The sequence below is a fragment of the Xiphophorus couchianus genome, chromosome 18 (genome assembly GCF_001444195.1).
Source record: "Xiphophorus couchianus chromosome 18, X_couchianus-1.0, whole genome shotgun sequence".
Classification (NCBI taxonomy): Eukaryota; Metazoa; Chordata; class Actinopteri; order Cyprinodontiformes; family Poeciliidae; genus Xiphophorus; species Xiphophorus couchianus.
This window is the reverse complement of record NC_040245.1, coordinates 27,620,352-27,641,642: the sequence shown is the minus strand read 5'-3', so window position 1 is coordinate 27,641,642 and position 21,291 is coordinate 27,620,352. Positions and strand designations below refer to the sequence as shown.

Sequence of the window (21,291 nt, the reverse complement as noted above, 5' to 3'; positions counted from 1 at the left end):
AGTAAAACAAAAAGGGACGAAAAAAGAAAAAAAAAGAGAATAAAACGAGGATCTGAGTCCATTTGGTAACTCACAAAAGAAATACTGTCTCTTTAAGAATACAAACAGTTGCTAAAACACAGTGCAAAGCGTATAGAGAGGGGCTCAAACAGCTCAGCCTGCTACATTAACAACAGGTTAGTTGCTCTTCAAGAACAGTAGAGAAAGAAGATTTTACAGAATTTTATTTCTTAGGAATGTATCGATGTTTCCATGGACCAGTTTTTTTCTTTTTTTTTTTGCAATATTTGAGCTTGTTTAAGTTAGCTGAGAAGACCTTTAAGGAATATGTTAGAGCATGTTTACATTTCTGTTTGTTACTTTCTCCAGTAAAACATGCTGGATGAAATGATTTGCTGTGCAAATGTATTTGCAACCCTTGAACTATTCCACATTTTGTCGCAGTACAACCACAAACGTCACGGTGTTTATCGGGATTTTACGTGATGGATCGGCACATAATTGTTTAGTGGAAGGAAATGTTTAGTTCTGATGGAAGAAGAAGCTGCTCTGGTCAGATGAGGGTCAAATCTATGTGCAAAACACAAAGCGTGAGGAAAAACTAAACCTGAACGGCACATGAAGCATGGTGGTGGAGGGGTTATGCTGTGGGGATAGTTTCCTTTAGATCAGACACTGCTGCAGCAGGACACAGGTAAATTTAGCTGGATGATAAATTGTGCCAGGAATTATTGCGATAAACAATATTTTTGAGAATATTGTCAGTCAACATATCGATAATGGCATCTAAATGCAAGTTTTCCCTCTGAAAGACCAATAAACTTTAACTTCGTAAAGTCAACACTGGAAATGGAAGATATCTTAAACATCCAAAATAAAAACAACCAAAAACAATAAATAAAATAAAAATATAAACCACATGCAACTGAAACTACATAAAACGGATTATGAAGTCTGTACTCAAAATTGCCATTCAAAATATATGAATCATTGGAACGGAAATGATTGAGTTTATTTAAATTTATCGTATGATTATTATTATTTTTTGGTCAATTGTGACGGGTGTAGATATTTGCTTTTGAGTTTGCAGTCGACCAACTGTGGTTTAGATCAAAGCACCTTTATGAGTTAATTCAGCCAGAATCCAAACCTGAATCCAACAGAGAACCTACGGCAGAGTTTCGAGATTCATATTCAAACATTTCCCAGCCAAAACAACAGAACTGCAACTATTTTACAAAGAAAAATCGGCAAAACCAAGAGGTGCTGAATCATCGCTAAAAGACTTGAACCTGCACTGTAACAACGGGTAAAACATGGGGTGTGCCGATAAACTAAACTTGATTTTCTCAATTTTGGGAGATTGGTAATCGGCAGATGGTTGGTTATGATTATGCACCTCCACAAAAATCTGTAAAAGTCTTTCTCTCTACAGTGACGAAGGTTAACAACAGTCACCCCAAATGTTTTTAGCAACTTTTCCAATGAAAAATAATCAGTTTCGGCCAAAATCAGAATCGGCAGGTCAGGCTTTATAAAGATCGACAGAAAACTGCAATTAGTGCACCCCTAATGTAAAACACTTTTCTGATTTTTAGAAGTAAAAGATTAAAAAAAGAAAATTTCCTTCCACCTCCCAATTATGTGGTGCTTTATGTTTGTCTACCAAACAATTTACATTTAAATCCAGCGAAGCTTGGGGTTGTTCAAACGAATATATATATATAAAATAAATTTGTGGCTGTTAACTGGATGACTAATGTTAGATAAAGACTGAGCAGAGCACTGTGGAGCATTCAACCAACCACAATTACTTAAAATCTCAGATTACCCAGCTGAATCGGGTGAGGCGCAATGAAACACGAGCCGTGAGGTGGAAGTGAGACGCTGGATGAATAAATGATAAGCTGTGGTGGGGGGGGGTGAAGAACAGGAAGTGCTGACCTGTAGCCTAACCTGAATATTAAGGAAACTGGGTTAATTTCCATTTAATACATGAACCACAACAACAAGCACCGAGGTGGAGTTGGACTTTGCCTTTGTCGACATGAGGTGGGGACTGAAAAATGCCTCAAAGCCAGAGGATCATCAAAAAAATAAATAAAAAAACAAAAAAAATACTGCAGAGTAATACGATATTTGATCAGACATAAATAGAGGACCGCATGCACTCACATTCAAGCACTCAAATCTGAAGTTTATATTGCATCCAGCAATAACGTCGCTGTAATAAAATAGATTCTCTCCCAGTTGCTGCATGCAAAATCTCCTATCAAAGGGGGCGAGATTTTCTGTTTCCACTTAATCCAAACTAGATTTTCTCGGACGCCATCGGCACACGGCAGCTGAAAACGATACCCTTCAGGTAACGATTTGGGATTTTTTTCCTAGTCTATTGTGCAAAAAAAAGAGAAAAGAAAAGAAAAACCTGTGAGCTGAATAATTCAGATGATTGCCCCCACCGTCTCCTGTACTCATCTGTATTCAACCGGACCGCCTGTCGCCGCCGCTCGACACGGCAGCAACGCACGAATGGCACGCCGAGAGTGTGCCGCCGCCTCGGTGGGGACACAACAGGAAGCTTATCGGAGTCGGGCAGGCTGTGACCGGGGACCTCGACTATGAGCTGCGGCTGCGAATGCATCAGAACCCAGGCACTCGTGTTTAAATTAAATAAGGTATGAGGAGGAGGTGGGGGCTTTTATACCGACTTATACGGGGCAAAGGAGAAGGAAGAACGCGGACGTGAAAAGAGGAGAGGTATAAATAAATGAAATAAATAAATAAATAGAGAATAAAGAAAGAAAGATGTATGATGAAATGTCAAATGGAGGAAATGATGCATCTAATCTGATATGTTATAGGTACGGTGGCCCGTAAGTGCAAACTGCTTCAACGGATCACTAAACACGACTGCAAATTTAAATACATGACAACAAATTCAAAAGCACAACACTAACTAAGCACAACTACAAAAAAAAAAAGAACGAAATGAAAGAGGCAGGTCCCAGTGGGAGACATCGCTGATTGGAAAACGGCATTTTGACATTAGAACCAGAATTGGTAAGCTGGCAGCATCAACTAACTCCCTCTTTGTTTACCTGGCAATAACCAGTTGACTAACTTGTGCAGCAAGTTGAGCTTTTTAATTAGTTCCCTAACTGCTTAAAAATAAACAACAGCGTTGACTGAAAGCTGTCGATAAGCCAGTAAAGGTCACGCCACAAGTTTGAAAGCATTTGATTTGAAAAAAAAAAAAAATCACAACTAATAAATAATTATCAATATCGGCAATTATCGATAAACTGATATGAAAAACTTATATCATGATAAATTTTTCAGCCACATCGTCCAGCCGTAATCACTGGTATCATTAGAATGATACCAGAATTATTAGAATGATCTGGCGTTGGCATAAACGTGCCAACGCCAGATTGACTTCCGGTTCTAAAGCGGCGGCGTCCAATCAGTCTGCAGGTTCCCCCTAGGACCGACCTCTTCTGTTTACTTAATTTGTAGTTGTGCTTTGTTGACGTCGTGTTTTTGAATATGTTGTGTTTTCAAAGACGTATTTGTGTTTAGTGACTTGTCGATGTGTTTTGTGCTTCAGGGCCACCGTATGCAGGAGCATCTGAGCATATTCTCTTCAACACAGATCTCATTTAGTTGCTTTTTGACCATATGTTTGGTGATTGCGTTTTTTTGTAAGTGGCTAGAGTGAGAGCGGAGATACCGGCTGGCCTCTGAAACAACACGGCGGTGCGGCTGGGCGGAGCCTCACCAGAGCAAACGCACTAGTTCCTCACCTGTGGCGGGGGGCTGGTGGGCCGAGAGGCCCGGCAGATCCAGGGAGCTGTCTGACATCACGTGCTTCAGGTCCCCGCCCATGTCCGACAGCTTCATGTCCAGCTGCACGGACAGCGCGTCCTCCGAGTCGTCCTTCCCCGCGCTGCTGCCGCCGATGGATGGCAGGTCCAGCGACTTGATGGATGCAGAGTCCTCCTTGCCATGCTTGAAGGCGGCCACCTTGTCCACCAGAGTCTTCTCAGAGGCACCGAGCGCCGTGCAGAACTTCGACGACTGGAAGTCAGCGAAGTCGTCCGCGTCGCTCCTGAGGGAGGAGAAGGAGCCGCCGCCGCCGCCGCCTACGCCGCCTACGCCGCCTACGCCGCTCTCTTTGGCTTCGTCGTAGGAGACGGCCCCCTCCAGAGACAGCTGCTTCAACACGTCGTACTTGTCCGAGCCCTGCTGAGGCTTCTTCGCCGCACCGCCCTCGCCTCTTGGCTCGCCGCCAGAACTTCCGAACGCCATGAAGTCGGCAAAGTCATCCTGAGTGGCCGCCGCTGCCCCTCCTGCTGCCACCGCCGCCGGGGCAGATTCTGAGGAGGAGCCGAAGAGGGCAAAGTCACCAAAGTCATCCGAGGGAGGTTTGGCTCCGCCGGGGAGGAGGCCTAACGATACAGGTGGGAAAGTGCCAGGGGGTTTTTCGGTGGATGCGGGAATGGAGGAGAAGAGGTCCAGGTCGGCCATATTGAGAGGATTTTTGGGCTGGGAGAGAGACACTGCTGGCTGCTGCTGTAAAGTCTGAGAGTTGGGAAAAGCAGAGGGGAAAGCGGGCGGAAAGATCTTGGCCTGATCAGAAGGGTCTAGTGGAGAGACGCTGTCGGCGGTTTTAAAGTCTGTGAAGCTGTCGTCGGCATTGACAGACTTGAAATCTGCGAATCCTTCCCCTTGAAAAAGAGAACGGAGGAAAAGATCAGCAACAAAAAAGAAAAAAAAAACATAATCCTCACTGTAACAGCCAACAATTCAATTTAAAATCCTGTAAGAGGAAGAGTGAGTTTGCTGCAGGACGCCTACAGTCCGCTGAGAATGGTAAACTTCCAGTTCTTGTGATGAACTGTGTGCAACATGTCCAAAGAAACGGCACACATCAAACAACGCTCAACCAGTCACAAGTTTACATCCACTCACTCATGATCAGCATGAATGTCATTAATTTTGGGGCTTTTAATGACACATCTGTAATATTTTTTGTCCAGGCTGGAATGCTATTTACAACAAACAAGTTTATTAAACAAGAGTCGGTTAGACAATCCACAGAAATGTATTTGCTCTGATCTCTACAAGATAAAAGTAATAGACTCAAATTCAGTTCCACTGATTTTTGAACATTGATAAGGGTTACATACTTTTTTTTAACATTAAAAAGGTTTAATGCACTTTGGCTTCATATTTTTGGACCACTCTTCTTAGTAGAAAATGTAAAATGAATTTATATTGGTATTTTAGTACAGGCCTGACCTGTAAACACAGTTTGGTCGTTTACAGCAGAATTTGTTCTATCCATCCTAAAGCCTGCCATATCACAACATGCCGAGGGCTGAACGGAATGGAAAACCTATCACAACGTAAACATTTTATAACAAAAACTATTGATCACTTTTGTTTTAGATATCTGAAATATAGCCAAAATGGTTGCGTGACCATTCCTCTTTTATCCTCAATTTCCTCTCGAGCTGTTGTACTCATTTTCTCCTTTGACTCTGTGCCGCCAATTAATTTTTTTAAGCAGTTATGAGACACAGTGACAAAACCTTAAAGCTGGCTGCAGGTTAACTCTTTAGTTACCTAGCAACAACCCGTTGAGTAAATTGCGCAGCAGCACTTTCAGGTTTGCCCACCGTGTCTCATAACTGTTTAAAAGTAAAACACAAAGATCTGGAGGGAAAACTGGATAAAACAAGCGCAGTCACCAGTTTGACTGTGTTTAAGATATTTTAACCAAAAAACTAATCAACAATCATTGATATTGACTGATATGAAACGATTATATCGTGATACTTTTTCAGTCATATCGTCCAGCCCCATTTAAAAACCCCAAATTAATGCGACTCTGATGATGATGAGCGTATGTAAACTTTAGACAAACATCCTACGCCCACATGATCATGCCACTGGGAAATTCAAATTGCAAAACTTACAATCTTTATTACTTTTACCAAATGAACAAGAAATAATAGTCAAGATGAGCATTTTCTGCACTGATAAAAAAAATACTAAACACTATAAAAATGTCTCATTTGTGTTGCAAAAAAAATATCATACAACAAGATGTTGATTATGGCACAAACCAAAACTCAGATTATATTAAGTTCAAAATATCTTGACACACTGTTGCAGTAATATATGCAGGGACTGAAAGAGAGAATCTGTCCGCATGGCAGCTGCATGGTGGAAGAGGGAAAACTAATGGGCTCATTAGAGAAGATGGAGCCCGACAATGCCAAAGAAAGGTCACAGCAAAGCATGACTTACTGGAGTCGGAAGAGGAGCCCCCATCAGAAGCTGTTCTAATGAAGCACGGGTGGGAAACACACTGGGATCAACATGGGACAGCGTAAACACGGAACAATGCTGTCATGGCGCGTGACGGCTTTTCCCAATTTGCAACTACATGTTTTACTAGAAATAATCTGGCTCTGACCCCAAACCCATTTTCATGTATGGATATGTTTTTCTTTCTCATGGAAGATGTGAAACAAGTCTTCTTTAAACAGCAGGAAAAACAGAAATTAGACTTGAAACAAAGAGAAGTTGAGTTTCTTACCGACTGTTTTCTTGTCAGCAGGTTGCTCTAGCTGTCTGAATACACTGTATTTGTCCCCAGCATCTAAACAATGAAACAGAAAAATGAGTCAAAACCAGGTGAGCTCTACCAGGGGGCACTGACCACACTCTTCAGTGTGGATGTTGTAACTGAAGGAAAAATACCCAACGTTAGCCATCTTCTGTGTCACTGAGGTCTTTAAAAACAAGAAAGAGGAAATAGAGTATATTTTATGACAAACGAATCATATCTATGATTTATTAAGACTGTAAGAGCTGAAGAATTTCAAAAGATAACAGTAAGGGTGAATGGAACTCAACAAAGTTGCTCTGCTGTCGGCTTTAATTGCTTTGGAATGTGCTGGAGTTGGAAATAGGTCAGTAAGGTAAGCCGTTTCCATCGCATCGCTAAGGACAAGTGATGGACACTGCTGTCTAATCATGCAAACCATTTAACATTAGGGGTTGGCAACCTGCATGAACATATGACTGTGACTGCATGACACAACATTCTTCAAAGCACTACAAACACAAATATTGCTCTTGAAAAACATTTCCATTTGAAAAAATTCTTCTTCTTTAGAAAAGAGTGACTCATATCAGCACAGTGATGGCATTTAATCCTATTTTTGATTTTACTGATATTCACTGATGCTCTTGTGGAACAAACTGTGGGGAAAAAAAGCAAAAATAATGTTTGCAATCACAATGTCAGTTTTGATGGGGTTTTTTTCAAATTTACCATCTGTAACTAAAATTTATCACAATAAATCAAATTTCTTTTAATGCAAAATTTTTTCACAATAAATGATAAACAATGCAATATATGTAGGCCTGCCACAGTGACAAATTTTGCTGGACAATAAATTGTTTCAGAAATTATTGCGATAAATGATAATATTGCTATTTTGAGACCATTTTCAAGTAATACATTGATAATGGGAAAATAATGCAATTTTGACCTCTTAAAGACTAACATACTTTCACAGCGTAAAAAAACACTGAAACTGGAAGATACTATAAATATGCAAATAAAACATAAAAAATAAAAACAATAAATAAAATGGAGATAAAAAAACACAAGCATAAATGCCCTTAAAAAAAATAATCAGAATAGAAACGATCTAGCTCATTTTAATTTATCATGCGATTAATTGATTAATTGGTTATTGCAACAAGCCTAGATTCATGCTCACTCCTATTTAAAATATAAAAATACTTTAACAAACAAAATGACTGCCGTGTTTAACTTCAGGATAATATTTTCTAAGCATGAACGGTCTTTGTTTTTCTACGTGGCTGTACTTGTCGGTAATATGTCAGCGAGGACAGACGGTGCTGTAAACATCAGAGCCAACATGTTGCGCTACCTGAGACGGGGGGAGCGGGCTCTGCGGGCTGATCTGCAGACAGCTGCTTGAACACGGCGTACTTATCGGAGGACGTGCCAGAGGAAGAGGACGAGCCAGACACCGGAGTCAGCATGGCGGCCGTGCTGCAGGGACGCACGAGCTTCGTTCAGATACCATGAAGTGTGAACACCAACAACAAAACTTTGCATCGTTTTTTTGGTTAGGTTTAAGAGATTTTCTTTCTTTCTTTTTCAGAAAAAAAGGCTGCAAAAGAAATACATCTTACATCGCAATAAGTGGTATAAAAGACAGGATATCTTGTGAATATGTCGTCAACGTAATATCAGTCTGTGCAATATCGATATCACAAAAGGATGTTTGGGGTGTAATAATTGGTGGTTAGTATATTCCACATGTTATGAAGAGAGAAAATAAGAAAATTGGAAAGATTTTCTAATATTGTGTATCTGCAATTAAAAATCCCCAACAGAAGAATCTGCTGCAGCATTTAGTCCGGCCAGAATTTCTATCCACCAGTGATTGTATCCCACACGCAGACCCACTGGTTAACAAATGGGTCAGTTGTTTTCATACCAATTATTACTGATTATTGTTCTCTGAGAAATATCACTTGATCAAGTTTTTCTCTAACATTCCACACAACAAAATAAATAATAAAAGTGTACATTATTCCTGCGTATATTCTATTGAGTCAGTATCGATATCAGCCAACCCAACGCTGCGATATTGGTATCAGATCGGAAGTGAAAAATATTTACAACCCTTCCAAAGCATTTTTACTGATATGGTAAAAAATGACTGATATAAGCTGATACTGATGTTAGTGCCAATATATCATGAATCAATAAAAAAATAGCAGCCAAGATTTGCTCCATTGTCACGTTCTAATCCAAACCTTACCAGCTTCAAATTTGCAAATTTTAATTAAATTCAATTCAAAAATACTTTATTAATGCTAAAACGAAATTTAATAATTACTAATTAATAATGAAATCTCAACCAAACACCCCAAAAAACGACATTTAAAATAACTAACTAGACTACTGGTAAATTATCTCCCATATTCAGGACGTAAGTGTAGTTATGGCTACCGGTTCGACTCTCGCATATGATTTATCTGAACAGCTATCGCTAACTGCGAGGATTTCTTTCAAAACCTAAAAAGCTAGAACTATAAAGACTCCTTTGACTTAGATGTTTTTTCTTTCCTGCTACTCTCTTTATCTCTGTGTAGATAATTGCCTTGCAGATCCGTCTCACTGAAAGAGCAGTCTGTGGGAAAGGAGCCTAGAAAGTAATATAGAGAAATGAGGCTCTACTGTCCACTGAAATCAATTCATTAAGACATGACCCGAGCTCATTGCTATTCAGAGGAGGTTATTGCAAGACATTAAGGCGGTCGGTGTAAGACAGACAATGAGCTGCGCAATTATTATGCTAAATAACTGGGCTATAAATAACCAACGGCAGCTGAATATTTGACACTTGTCTCTGCATATAATCACAGCTCTTCTTCAGAGAAGGTAGTCTGCATGCAGAAGGAACGCCAACTATGAAGTATATCGGCATTATAGAGGTAAACTCCACTTTATTCATGTGACTTTTTAAAAACACTTAAAATTGGAACATTTCAACTCATGGAAAATATTTTCCTTGGTGGAGTCTCATCCTCACCTGTTTGGATGTTGGTGTGTGGCAGCAGGAGCAGCAGCAGCGGTGGGAAAACTTCCTCCGGATTCACCCTGGAAGTCAGCGAAGGCCTGGTCTCCGGCTCCGGCCTTCGGCGCACCCTGGAAGTCCTGGAAGTCATCGTCGTCGGCTTTGCTCCCCTACGAGAACGTGTGCGGAGGATTTTATAACAGACCAGCATAAAAAAGTCCATATTTGTAGAGTAGAAGGTAATTGAGACATGGTTTAATAAATGCTTAATAAAAATAAATGCGGTGTGCATTTGTATTCAACCCAAATGAGTGAATACGTTGAAGAACCACCTTTTTCCGCAGTTACAGAATATCACAGATTGCAGTTTTCTGGTCAATCACAATCTTTAAAAAGCCTGACTTTACTAATCCAATTCTGCCTGATTTCCATTTTTTTTTTGTCTGAAAAGTCAGAAAATATAGCTACAAAGTGAACAGTTGCTCACAGTTTCCCGCAGTATATTATAAGCCTGCCGGGCCACCAGGCTTTACTTGCACCCCCACCAGGCTGTTAAACCCACTGTTTACTGATTTTACAATTTTTATTGTTTAACTTTTTAAGACTTTATACCGTATTTTCCGGACTATAGAGCGCACCTTGTATAATTTTCCTTCCATTTCACATTGAAGCTCTACTTCGTTTGGCACCAACATGACATTGTCATAAAATAACATTAAAATGGACTTCCGGTTTGAACGTCATCGTGATGGCCGCGCTGTGAACGGGCTCCCTAGAGAACCTAAGAAATTGAAATCCCAACCCCACTTAAACGACGAAAACATACCTATAAAGGTGAAAAAGAACTGGGGTGAGCGAAATACTTCAAAACTGATGCTTTGTAACGCCAATAAGCGGACGTTTAAAGTCGAGAAAATATTGCTAGCATTTTAGCTAATGCCAACTGCTATTCATCTCGAACCTCCGGTCTGAAAAATTACCGCTGCACTTTTTGACTTGAACTAAACAAACAACAGTGATACTATGGCTGAATGGGAGACGGTATTGCAGGAATTAAGAGGCTTCCGACAGGAAAATAATGCGCATCTGGGGGAAATAAAAGAAGAAATTCGAAAGATGAACACCAGACTAGATGAGGCTGAGGATCGGATTGAAAAAGCGGAGGAGAGGATTTTAACCACGGAGGACGCCGTCACTGAAATAATAAAGCTACAGATAAAGCTGGAGGATAAACTAATGGACCTAGAAAGCCGTACACGAAGAGAGAACATACGCATTTATGGCGTACCCGAGGCGGCAGAACGGGACTCGGCGTCAATGGGTGACTTTGTGGAGAAGTTGCTCCGTGAGGGCTTGGCGCTGTCCCAAGACGAGCTCGACATACACATTGAACGGGCCCACCGCTCTCTAGGCCCTCCGCCTCCAAGCGACGCTCCCCCGCGATCTATTGTTGTGAAATTCCTCAGTTTTAAAACCAAAGAACTTCTCCTTCGCAAAGCATGGCAGAAAAGAGGATTTACCTGGAACGGCAAGCAAGTGAATTTGGACCATGACTATCCCCCTCTGATTTTGAAAAAACGAAGAGAATACGCAGACGTGCGCAAGATTCTGAAGGAGCAGCAAATCCCCTTTCAGACTCTCTTTCCTGCCCGGCTGAGGGTGAAATATGGAGATGAAACGAAGATCTACAATACAGTGGTGGAAGCTACTGAAGACATGTCCAGTAGAGGCTACGCTGTGCGGGTCGTTAAGTCACCAGAAACGGCCCTGGAGCATCTGAAGCAGCTGACCTGGAGCAGAGTACGCGGCGGACCGGGGAGTGGGCCAGCAAACAAGAGGCGGGACCCCGCAGCCGGCTACAAAGAAAAACTCAGAGCCTTCAAGAGGTCTTCCCCCGCGCACAAGGAAAATTAAGGTTTATTCACTCAGTTACTAACAATCAAGACTTGTATTTGGTTTATGAAGTACAATAAGTAAATAAGGCAGGTTTCTCACGGTGCTCTCTACACTGAGGCCATAGCCACCAAGGGCCCCTTCATCAACCGATGAAGAAGCTGCCTCTGGAGGTGAAGCAGGGTTCTCATCTGAGACCCCCACCTTGGAAGTCAAGAGTTCAGTTTGAGTTCTGTTTGTTCTTAATGTTGACTTTTTTATATGTTTTATGTTCAGTGTTTTTTAGAGTGAGCGGGGAGCCCAATAATCTTTGTGATATAATTAAGAAATATAAGTTAGATGAGTAGCAGGTTGATAAAATTGGTGTCAAACAACATTAATGGCTTACATAGTCCAGTAAAAAGGCAGAAAGTCCTATCTAAATTTAAGAGAGATAAAGCCCAAATTGTTTTATTGCAGGAAACACATCTACCGGATAGCGAGCATGTTAAGTTAAACAAGATTGGTTTTAAACATGTGTTTTTTTCGTCCCACAATTCTGGGAGGCGAAGGGGAGTGGCAATTTTGTTATCTGGAATTCTTAACTATCAACACATATCAGAGTACAAAGATAAAGAAGGTCGCTACATAATGATTACGGGCAGGATTGATGGTATCATGACCACCATCCTGAATATATACATTCCACCGGGCAGTGATTGGTCCCTGTATAGACAGGTTCTCGAAATTGCAACAACGAGGAGTCAGGGAACTTTAATATGCGGGGGTGACTTCAATATTTTATTAAACACCAAATTTGATTCTTCTAGTGGGAAAGGCGATGGACGAAATATTGGTAAGAGGATGGGACACCTCATGGACGATTTAGGATTAGTTGATGTATGGCGAGAACATCACCCAACTAATAGAGAATACACCCACTTCTCTCACCCTCATAACTTATATTCTAGGTTAGATTACATTCTTACGTTCAAGAATGATTTGTTTAAAATTAAAACCTGTGAAATCGGTCCATGTACAATCTCTGACCATAATCCAGTTTACGCTGATATTTGTCTGAATGGGAAAAAGAGATCTACATTATGGAGGATGAACACAAATATTTTAAACTACCCAAACATTAAAGAGAAGTTAAAAAAAGAAATAGAAAATTATTTAGCTCAAAATGATAATGAGGAGGTGTCACCAGGAATATTATGGGATGCAATGAAGGCAGTGATTAGAGGGAAAATAATTAGTATATCCACCCACCTAAAAAAGGAAAACATACAAAAACGTAAATACCTGGAAGATAAATTGTTAAAACTGCAACACGAACACTCTGTGACTATGAACGACAGCATTAAATCGGATATAGCAAAATTTAAAAAAGAATTAGACGACTTAAGCATGGTTGAAGTACAGAGAAAAATAATTTTTAACAAACAGCAGTACTGTGATGTAGGCGGGAAATCATTAAAACTTCTTTCATATAAACTCAGAAAGCAGCAAGCAGAGAGGACTATACACAAAATAAGAAATCCTTTAGATGGCCAATTAGAAACCGAAGAGGAGAAAATTCAACAATGTTTTCAGAACTATTACAGAAAACTTTACTCCCAAACCCATGTAGATAATAATCAAGATGTTAATACTTTTCTGTCTAATTTGGAGTTACCAACAGTGACGGAGGAACAAAATAAATTGTTAGTATCCACAATAACCAGAGAAGAAATTCACTCGGCAATTAAAAGATTAAAAGGGGGTAAAATGGCAGGATCAGATGGATTTGGCCCAGAATGGTATAAAATAATGCAGGACCATTTGACTCCCATCTTGCAGAAAACATTTAATTGGGTAATGAAGGGAAAAATTGTACCCCCATCATGGAAAGAAGCAATAATCTCTATAATTAAGAAAGAAGGAAAAGACAACCTAAATTGTAGTAACTACCGCCCAATCAGTGTATTAAATATTGATTATAAGTTGTTCACTTCCATCATCTCTAAGAGACTTGAAACTATCCTACCAGGACTAATACATAATGATCAAACAGGCTTTATTAAACATCGACAAACTCAAGATAACATTAGGAAAGTTTTACATATTATGAACCAGGTTCACAGACAAAAAATAGAGACTTTAGTGTTTAGTTTAGACGCCGAAAAGGCATTTGATTCTGTGAGGTGGTCCTTTTTATACCAGGTTCTTGAGAGATTTGGATTTGATAAATCTATAATAGATACTATATCTGGGTTGTATGATAAACCAACAGCCAAAATTAAAATTAATGGAGACCTTACTGAATCACTCATACTCGAGCGAGGGACTCGACAGGGCTGCTGTTTGTCGCCACTCCTCTTCGCCTTGTTTATAGAACCATTGAGCCAGTGGATCAGACAAAGACGGGATATAATTGGAATAAGGACCATAGGAGGGGAGCAAAAATTGGCATTATTTGCTGATGACTTGTTGCTTGTTATATCTCATCCTACTCAGGCTCTCCCCAAGTTAATGAAAATCTTATCAGATTTCGGTCTATACTCAGGATACAAGGTTAATGTGAACAAAACACAGGTTCTAGCGGTGAATTATGACCCACCAGCTGAAATTAAAAATTGCTATAAATGGAAATGGGAGGCAGATAGTATTAGGTACCTGGGGGTGGTGATCCATCGTGACCCTAATGAAATGTTTGAAGCCAATTATGCCCCCTTGAACATAGCCATAAAGTCAGATATCCAAAGATGGAACGCCATACCTTTTTTAGACCTACACTCCAGGATTGAGTCAGTTAAATTAAACATTCTCCCCCGATTTTTGTATTTATTTCAATCCCTACCAGTTCCCGTACCGTCAAAACAATTTGTAGAATGGGATAAGATGCTGTCCAAATACAGGGAAAAAAGCCAGAGTCAAATACAAAACTCTACAATTAAAAAAGGAAAAAGGGGGTTGTGGGCTTCCATGTTTACGAGAATATTTTTGTGCAGCTCAGTTGAGACCTTTGATATGTTTGTGCTGTCCGGATTACACTGCAGGATGGAAAAATGTGGAAGGGGAAACGGTCAAAACAATGCCGATTAAAGCCATAATAGCTGACACAAAATTACAGAGTAAAATTAATTTGGCAGATGAACCAATATCACAAGTAATGATATCTGCATGGAACGAAGCAATTAGAATCTGTGATTTAGAAAATGCCTCTAAACTCTTAAGATGGTGCGCTTATGATTCGGATTTCCCCCCAAATCAACAGGACGATAGATTCAAGAAGTGGATTTCAAAAGGCCTAACTAATTACTATTCCTTTGTCCATAAAGGGACGTTCCAATGTTTTGAGACCCTGAAAAGAAAACATGATTTATGTGCAGATGACTTTTTTAGATTTTTACAGGTCAGAAATTATTTTAATAAAGAGCTAAAAGTACATTTACATAATTTGAGATTTGTGGAAACGTTTATATTACTAACTAAATCAAAACCAGGTAAAACAATTTCCAGGTTATATGACGCCATCCTGCGGTGTAAGAAGGACAGCACTGTTTATATTAAAATGAAGTGGGAAAAAGAAGCCAGCCTGACAATTTCAGAAGAAGATTGGGGCCACATCTGTAAGATTCCATGGACAACAACAAGATCGAAGGTTTGGCGTGAATTCTGCTGGAAAAATATTATAAGATTTTTTATAACCCCAAAGCAGAAACGATACCAGGGAAGGGGTTTTACCTGCTGGAGATGTGGAAGGGATGACGCCAATCATTTCCATATTTTCTGGGACTGCCAAACCATTCAGCAATATTGGTCTCAAATCCATAACCATTTACAGAACATCTTCACGGCTAATTTTCCTTTAACTTTTGAATGCATATTTTTATGTAACATACCGGTTGACAAACTGAACTACAACGATCAAAAACTTCTGTTCATTTTACTGGCCGGGAGCAAAAAGGCCCTCACAAGAAAATGGCTTAAACGGGAACCTCCAACAACTAATGACTGGATAAATGTAGTGAAAGAGATCTATATACTGGAGAGACTATCTTTTTCCATTAATGTGCGGAGAGATGCTTTCTACAAGATATGGTCAAAGTGGACAGAATATGTTAAACCTGTTGTGTCTGATTTTTCGTAAACCTTGCTGTCATTCGGATTTATGCTCTAATTTGACATGTCAATTATTGGTCGGTACTCGGGTCGCCCCGCCGCTCCCATTTAAGTTTTTTTTTTTTCCTTTTTTCTTTCTCTCTCTCTTATCTAAACTTAGAAAATAGAGAAAGCATGTAACAATGTGAATGTAATCGGCGCAATTATATAATTGTATTGTAATGTGCCTTCTCAATAAAAATGTTAATATAAAAAAAAAAAAAAATAACATTAAAATGTTGGTCTATAATGTGACAATATGAGAAGCTCCGACACTTTAACCAGGGTCTGTACCTGTGCTGCTGGTCCGGGTGGGAAAGTGGCGATGAAACCTGGGTTCGTGGGCGGTGGAGCGTGCACGGTGGGTGCCATAGCCATGACTGGTACCGGTACCGGCGCTGCTGGTGTTGCCATGGACATGGAGACGGGCGGGTGGGTCATCATGGGCTGCTGGTGCGGAGGGATGACGGGGGCCAGGGCCATGGCCAGGCCCGGCAGGTTGGGCAGGGGCGGGGACGGAAACTGACTCAGTATTTCCACGTTCAACACTGGGAGGCCAGTCTAGAATGTAGAAAGATAGTTTTCACTAAATTCAAGTTAAAAATACTTTATTAGGTCCAAAAAATGCTAAATACTTATTTAAAGGAGCGGTATTATGTGTTTTCCAGGCACATAGTGCCATTATATAGCATAATCAAGTAAATATCCTACATTCGGTAAAAAAAAAATCTATGTACATCAGAAATTTGACTTTGTAATTTAACTCGCTTCTACCAGGTGCTTGGTCATTTCTGCTGGCTAGTCTGAAGTTGTGCGGTTGGCCGATGCCCAGATTTGCCCCAGCGCCTCCCGATTTGCCCCTCCCTCACGACTGGAGGAGACGGGAGGGAGGGGAAGCTTGAAAACTGCAGCTCCGAGGAGGAGTTTTATCTGAAAGGCGGTGCTAGGTCCACCCAGACGTTTTTGCAAAGCTCAATGGTTGCCGTGGAGATTAAAGGATTTCTCAAATATGCATGAAAGAATCAAAGCAACATTCCATGTATGTTTTTGATGAGGGAATACCATTACAACATGATGTAAAGCTCAAAAGAGTCAATTTTACACAATTTTAATGTACATTTACTGATTAAAGTGGTGAAAAAAGCGTCTTTAACAGACTCTGTGAGACTTATGGGGCCCTCTGGCAGTAAACTGTTGCTTTCCTCTCTGTTTCAGAGCGGATTTGCTGTGGCAGTAAGCACCTTGCTTGGGTTCGTTGTTTTTTTAAGGCCGTGGGAGATTTACATCACTGCCGGTGTTTTATTATTCCAGGGATGGAAGCGGTGGCACGCCGCGTTTCGTGAGCCGCCTGCAGATTTGCAACCCCCCAGCCGAGGGGGAAGCACGTTATGCGACAGGCTGGGGCTGATAAGAAGTCTCATGCTGAACTCGTATGACGGCAGGAGACGTCGGGCTCGCCGTGCTTCATGAGCCTGGAACTTACTAAGAATGCTGCTTTTTTTTTTTTTACATCTAACTAAAGTTTGACAGAGAAATGTGTTGAGGATTATTCCTGGAGTTGTTGGAATGGGGGTTATTTATTTGTTTGTTTGTTGCTGTTGTTACCTGTGCCACACCGATTAGTGCCAGTACGGTATAGAGCTCCTCCTTGGTCAGCATGCCGGGGGTTGTGCGGTTGGCTGATGCCCAGATTTGCCCCAGCGCCTCCCGGGGAAGCCCCGACGACATCAGAATGGGGTAGAGCTTCGCTGTGTCTATCCCCGCCGGAGTCATCGTCAGGTCCAAAACCTTCTTAAACATGTCTGCCAGGAAGAACAACCAGAGATTCATGTTTATTGAACATCTTTCACAATATACATTTTCTGACTTCGACCTTTAATGCATTTTTTCTGAGTTATTTTATATAGTTACACAAAGTAATACAGAATTGGTTTTCATCACTTAAAGAAAATTTAAATCTGACTAAATCCACGCCTTGGTAAATTTGTAGATGTTCCCTAATATTTCCACCTTCATATGAAGGGTAGGTCAGCGCAACATAACATTTTCAAAGCTTCTGGCATTATTTTAAATCTTAACCATACTTTTTTTGAAGCAAAAATTAACCTAGAAAATACATAGAAATTCCAATTTTCAAAATTCTCAAATATTTGACTTGTGACACTCAGAAGTGTCCAAGGTTTTTGTTTTTTTTCTAGATAATTTCGGAGTTTAATCTCAAAATTATTGTAATATTTTTCTCGCGAACTTTTGACTTTTGGACGTCAGAAATGTTCACGTTGTTACTAGAAAACCTCGGAGATTAATCTAAAAATTTCAGAATATTTTTTTTCCAGTAGAAATGTACTTCTTTTTTTTTGGCATTGAATTGAATAGAAATGCATGTCACACTTTCCAGATATTTGTAAAAAACACAAACACCAAAATTACGTACCAGTAAACTCAGCAGAAAATAAATAATCCAAAACTTAAACACTGATCCCGTCCTTGAGCGGAAACGCTTACCTGGGACGAGGCTGTCGTTGTAAACCCAGGCAGGCGGGATGGACTGAATGTGCTCTTGTTGTGGATACACAGCAACACCTGCTTTCACAAGCAGACCAGGAGACACTCAGTTAGTCGTTACGATGAGCGTCTCGTCTGGGCCTGCCGACACCTGAGCCCTGCTGGCGTTAAACTCAACAGAGGCGGAAAAAAAAGAGCTTGACATCTGCCGGGCTCGCTGCAGATAAATCACAAGCGTTTCTCTAAATCAGGCCATAAATCGCATCTTCAATGAGAAAATAAAAGTTAAAGAATACAATTTCCACACCAACAGTGATCAGAAAACTTCTTTCCAAAGAAAGACCACAAAAAACCCCCCAACTTTTTTCTGGTAGTGATGAAGTCTTTAAAGAAAGATTATCTGGCGTTTTATTTCTCTCAATAACAAGGACAGAAAAAAAACCAACCAGAAATAGCAAAGTAGCATGCACAATCAGATCAGATGGCCTCCCAAGAGGAATCTACCAATCCATGCGCATCCCTGTTAAAACCGAGGCAGCAGCCATGAGCCAGAGGTTGCTGTCTGGGTTTCAAATCCACAGTGAAAGAGAGACAGATGGCGGTTTATTAGTCAGCAGGAATCACCCAGAGACCCCGACAGACACGGTTCATTTCCAGGAGCAGAGAGAGAGGCTCTGACAAAGGCGGAAAGTAAGCAGAAACGTAGCGGAGGATTTACAGACAGCAGGACGGTACGACGGACATCGTAGATAGAAAGTCAAAAAAAAGTTAAAGAGTACATTTCCACCAAAAAAACTCTGAAATTTTGAGATTAATCTCAGGAATCTTCTAGAAAAAATTGTGGACATTTTCTGAACTCCCAAAGTCGAAAATTTGCAGGAAAAAAAAACAACTTCAAATTTTGTATTTGACCTCTTGTAAACTTGGAAATTTCTGGACATCCAAAGTCAAAATTGTTCGACTTTTGAAAAGTTGCCGTCATAAGTACTCTGGACCTGAGTGAAGTTGGCCCCCCCACCTTCTTCAAATTAGACAAAATTGGTGTCAATCAACTTGGCTACGTTTGTGCTGGTTTGTGCAGCAAAAATTTTCGTTTGTGCTGCTTCGGTTTTGAAGATATTAAGGAAAGGGTAAAGGTCAAAAGGTCAACCAGCCCCCCCACCTTCTTCAAATCAGACGAAATGGGTGTCAATCAACTCGGCTACATTTGTGCTGGATTGTGCAGCAAAGATTTTCATTTGTGCAGCTATCATTTTAAAGATATTAAGAGGGCTGGTTGACCTTTGATGACCTCTAAAACATTTCTTAATATCTTTAAAATGATAGCAGCACAAATGAAAATCTTTGCTGCACAAACCAGCACAAACGTAGCCGAGTTGATTGACACCCATTTCGTCTGATTTGAAGAAGGTGGGGGGCTGGTTGACCTTTGATGACCTCTAAAAACATTTCTTTATATCTTTAAAATGATAGCGGCACAAACGAAAATTTTTGCTGCACAAACCAGCACAAACGTAGCCGAGTTGATTGACACCAATTTTGTCTAATTTGAAGAAGGTGGGGGGGCCAACTTCACTCAGGTGTACTCTGGTCATTTGAGATCAATCTTGGAAATTTTCTAGGAAAAGTTTGGAAATTTTTTGAGCTCGTAAAGTCGAAAACCTTTGATTCTAGGAAATTTATAGATGAAATATTTCCACTTTTGACACTCAGAAATTTTCAAAATTTTTTCTAGAACATTTCTGAGACCGACCTTTAAATTTGTGAATATTTTTCTCGCAAATTTTCAACTTGCAGAGTTAAGAAGTTTCCACTGTTTTTTTCAAGAAAATTCCTGAAATGTATCTCAAAAATGTTGGTTTTTTTCAAGCAATTTATTTTTACTTTGAGTTTGGAAATGTCCACATTTTTTTCTAGAAAATTTCTGAGATTAATTTCAAAATTTATGAAATTTTTGGCAAAAATGTAATTTTTAATTTTTTTCCCCTATAAGCGATGACCAAATACGCCGTCCTAGAGAATTCCAGAGAATCAGTCAGCTTGATTTGATTACTCCCTGAATTTCATACAAACTGATTGAGCAACAAAAAAGACTGGAAACTATGACCAGTTAGAATGAAGGTATTTATTGTTATTCGTTAACGCTGAAGCAAAGCAAGGTGCAGTAGAAGCAGCAGTAAAGTCCAGTAAACGGGCGCTTCTCTCACCGCTCTCACTACCGCTCTGAGCAGCTGACGACAGCTGGGGGTCGGGCGGAGAAGCCGCGGCTTCTTGCGTCTTCTCCGTGACGAAGACGGAGCTCAAGTCCTCGGTGGCGCTGGCCCAGTTCCTGGCCTTGGGGCTGGCCGAGAACTGGGACGAAACCCTGGCTCTCGGAGCCATCTGAGCCAAACTCTGCTTGGACTTAAAGCTAACTTGGGCGGATTTATCGGCGGTAAGATCACAGGAGGAGAAGAGCTTCTCTTCCAGCGAGGGGCCTGGAGGGGTGAACGAGGAAGAAGCTCCTTTAGTAGCGTCCAGACTGTGCGGGGATTTTGTAGGAGGTTAAAGAAATTGTGAAATAGTGCATATATTGCATATCAAAAATAAAAATCAAATTTTTCATGATCATCTATAAAATAATTTAACATTTAGAAATTTAAATTTCATTCTGGAAGTCTGGGAGTTAATAATGTCACACATAATGTTTTTTTCCAAAACTTGAAATATAATTTAAGTGAATTTCACACATTTTAAGACGTTTTAAGACTCTAGGAGTCCTACTTATGTGCTTCATTTGACCTTTTTTATTCTAGTTACAGTTTACACTAAAAATCACCAAAAAAGCCCCGAAATCTGAAATTTTTCATCGCCTGGCTCGTCTGTCAGTAGCTTCTCTTCCTGATCTCAAGTGTTGACTAACAACTGAAGTCAGAAGTGACTCAGGGACCAGCGATTTGACTGGACAGAGAGTTGGCCGCTTCAGTCCCCTGAACAGGAGGGCAGCTGTCTGTCCTGACATTCACAGCACAAGGCGTTGCCAAGGGTCCGCTGCCGCTCAGCAGAGAAACTACGACTGATAAATGACAGTTACAGTCTCCTCACCTGGTGTATGAAACAATTAGTTAACAGGCCATATGAAACTAAT

General features: G+C 40.4%; 1 protein-coding gene across 7 annotated transcripts in view; it reads right to left on the bottom strand.

The window, feature by feature from the left end:
• synrg (synergin, gamma) overlaps positions 1 to 21,291 on the bottom strand; it is a 53,893-nt gene that overhangs the window by 22,053 nt on the left and 10,549 nt on the right. For 3 of the 7 annotated variants that reach the window (XM_028044885.1, XM_028044887.1, XM_028044888.1), the window contains 7 exons: positions 18,165 to 18,242; positions 17,265 to 17,461; positions 15,954 to 16,220; positions 9,657 to 9,811; positions 7,980 to 8,104; positions 6,611 to 6,673; positions 3,807 to 4,730 (listed from right to left, as the gene is read on the bottom strand). In XM_028044885.1, the coding sequence (XP_027900686.1) occupies positions 3,807 to 4,730; positions 6,611 to 6,673; positions 7,980 to 8,104; positions 9,657 to 9,811; positions 15,954 to 16,220; positions 17,265 to 17,461; positions 18,165 to 18,242 (1,809 nt within the window). Of the gene's footprint in view, positions 1 to 3,806; positions 4,731 to 6,610; positions 6,674 to 7,979; positions 8,105 to 9,656; positions 9,812 to 15,953; positions 16,221 to 17,264; positions 17,462 to 18,164; positions 18,246 to 20,371; positions 20,642 to 21,291 lie in introns of all 7 variants that reach the window. The other 4 variants (XM_028044881.1, XM_028044882.1, XM_028044883.1 and 1 more) reach the window with 2 other exon arrangements.